Source organism: Echeneis naucrates, chromosome 8, assembly GCF_900963305.1.
Source record: "Echeneis naucrates chromosome 8, fEcheNa1.1, whole genome shotgun sequence".
Taxonomy (NCBI): Eukaryota; Metazoa; Chordata; class Actinopteri; order Carangiformes; family Echeneidae; genus Echeneis; species Echeneis naucrates.
The window spans coordinates 16545101-16546974 of NC_042518.1; the positions used below are offsets into that span (position 1 = coordinate 16545101).

Here is a 1874-nt window from a genome sequence, read left to right on the forward strand (position 1 = left end):
TCAATACAGTTAAGTTTATTTTATGGAATAACATTACATACAAAAACAGATTTGCTTTGAAAAATCTACAAAGTTGAGCCAACTATTTCAAGTGGCAGGTAATGTAGAAGTTGTGCCGTTGCAGGTAGTCCCATATGGAATAGGCACCGAGTGTCCTTATAAATTTTCCAAAATTACAGATGTTTCAGCAACAAACTTGTCCTGCTCCAAAACAGGAGCATAAACCTGAAGTCAACTCTCTTCACAGTTCAGACCTCACATCGTATTTTTACACACAAACACTGTCAGTCCTGATGATGACCCCTCTGTCCAGTCTGTCGACGTCTCTGCCACTTGCTGGTCCGACCGCCTCTCTTTTTCATCTCTGTGACACCAGGTCTCTTGTCTGTGGGACGGCCTCGTCCTCTTCGGCCTTCCTGCTTCCCTTTCCTCTTCCTCTTGCTGGTGTAAGTGTTGAGAGACGTCATTAGGGAGCGGATCCTGCAGCAGCAGGGGGGAGAGAAAAGAATAAGAGTTAGAGTTAGATAACAGATAGGCAAAACTCGAGAACTACACCTATTGATACAAATATGTTGACTGGTATGATGAGGACTTCTTACTTCTTGTTCATGATTGGGTTTCCAGCTTTTTTTGGCATTGCACTTCTTTCCTCCTCCTTTCCTTCTTCCCTGTCTCCATCCTTGCTCTCCCCATTATCCTTGAGAGCAAAGGGTCCCTGTTAATGTTGTTTCATTGCCATCGGTGTCACTGATGGATTTCCTTCAGAATGATCATGAATGAGCAGTAAAACCAATAGGAGCAACTGTGAAAAGCCAACAAAAGCCCATGAAAGTTAACGGTTTACCTGACTTACTGCAGGACCAAGCCGGTGAGCCCCCGTGAGGTCAAGATCACTGATGGTTGTCACGGTGACAGTGTGATTGGGGTGATCATACTGTATAGACTCTGTTGTGCTGGTTATCGCATCCTCCAGATCATTGTCTTCAAAGTCCTCTGAGAGATTAAGTCAGATGGGGGGGGGGGGGGGGGGAACTCAATCACACCTACAAATATTCAGATTCTTCTAAATGGTAAAAAATAAGTGACTGACTTTTTTTCGCCTCACTCACCTAGAGCTTCAGTCCTCTCTTTCAACATCTTCATATATTCTTTATGCCTCTGAAATAAAAAATAAGTAAATGATCTTCTTCACATAGGTCAGACATAGAAACACTGTATTGTGTGCTTACCTCCTCCCGGACTCTGCTTTGCTCTTCCTTGATTTTCTTACGAATTTCTGCCACTGCAGCTTTCCTTCTTTCAATCTTTCTCTTGTGAAAACCAGTAAGGTAGTCACTGGCAGGAGAGAAAATTAGAAACCAGTCACCGTTTTGAGCCTGTGCTGGTTTATATGTCACAGGACACAGGATGTAGGCCAAATATTAATTATGTTAAACCTTTTAGAGTGAATGTCTCAAAATGAAGAAAGATCGAAGATTTTGTTACAAATGAATTCACTCAAAACTTAACTATATACTGACAAACCTAGTGGTATTTAAAATTACACCTAAACCAGCCGACCCGTACAGAAAACACCGCGTACGACACACAACAGACAGCGATTAATATTTTCTAAAGAACAAAAATATTTGGTAGAAAGCTAATGCTAACCTGGCTGCGAAACACAGTAGTAAATGCTAATGCTAGCGTGCTGGTTAACGCTGCAACATGCCAAAGGAAGGAAACAAACTTACTTTCTTTCTTTGTCGTCAAACGTTACGATGCACTTGTTTTCTCTCTTCTTCGAGCCAGCCTTGTGTTTCGCCCTTTTCGGCCCATTGTTGTGCTTTTTCGAGTTTTTCATGTTGTACACGTGAGATCACGCTGTTACTTCC

The 1874-nt window shown here is 42.2% G+C and overlaps 1 protein-coding gene across 2 annotated transcripts; it reads right to left on the minus strand.

The window, feature by feature from the left end:
* nol12 (nucleolar protein 12) lies at positions 1-1874 on the minus strand. Of its 2 annotated transcripts, none has more exons than XM_029508355.1 (6): positions 1734-1874; positions 1230-1335; positions 1110-1158; positions 845-993; positions 600-697; positions 1-480 (listed from the first exon to the last, which is right to left on the minus strand). In XM_029508355.1, exons 1-6 carry the CDS (start codon positions 1841-1843, stop codon positions 285-287), a joined length of 708 nt encoding a protein of 235 aa, XP_029364215.1. In that variant the 5' UTR covers positions 1844-1874; the 3' UTR covers positions 1-284. The 2 variants fall into 2 exon arrangements, with proteins under 2 accessions (XP_029364215.1, XP_029364214.1); XM_029508354.1 differs by having other exon boundaries at positions 600-715.

Coding starts and splice junctions, on each gene's coding strand:
- nol12 (XM_029508354.1), bottom strand. CDS start 1,843: ATGAAAAACTCGAAAAAGCACAACAATGGGCCGAAAAGGGCGAAACAC. Junction 994..1,109: donor AGAGAGGACTGAAGCTCTAG/GTGAGTGAGGCG, acceptor TTAATCTCTCAG/AGGACTTTGAAGACAATGAT. Junction 716..844: donor TTGGTCCTGCAGTAAGTCAG/GTAAACCGTTAA, acceptor CAACATTAACAG/GGACCCTTTGCTCTCAAGGA.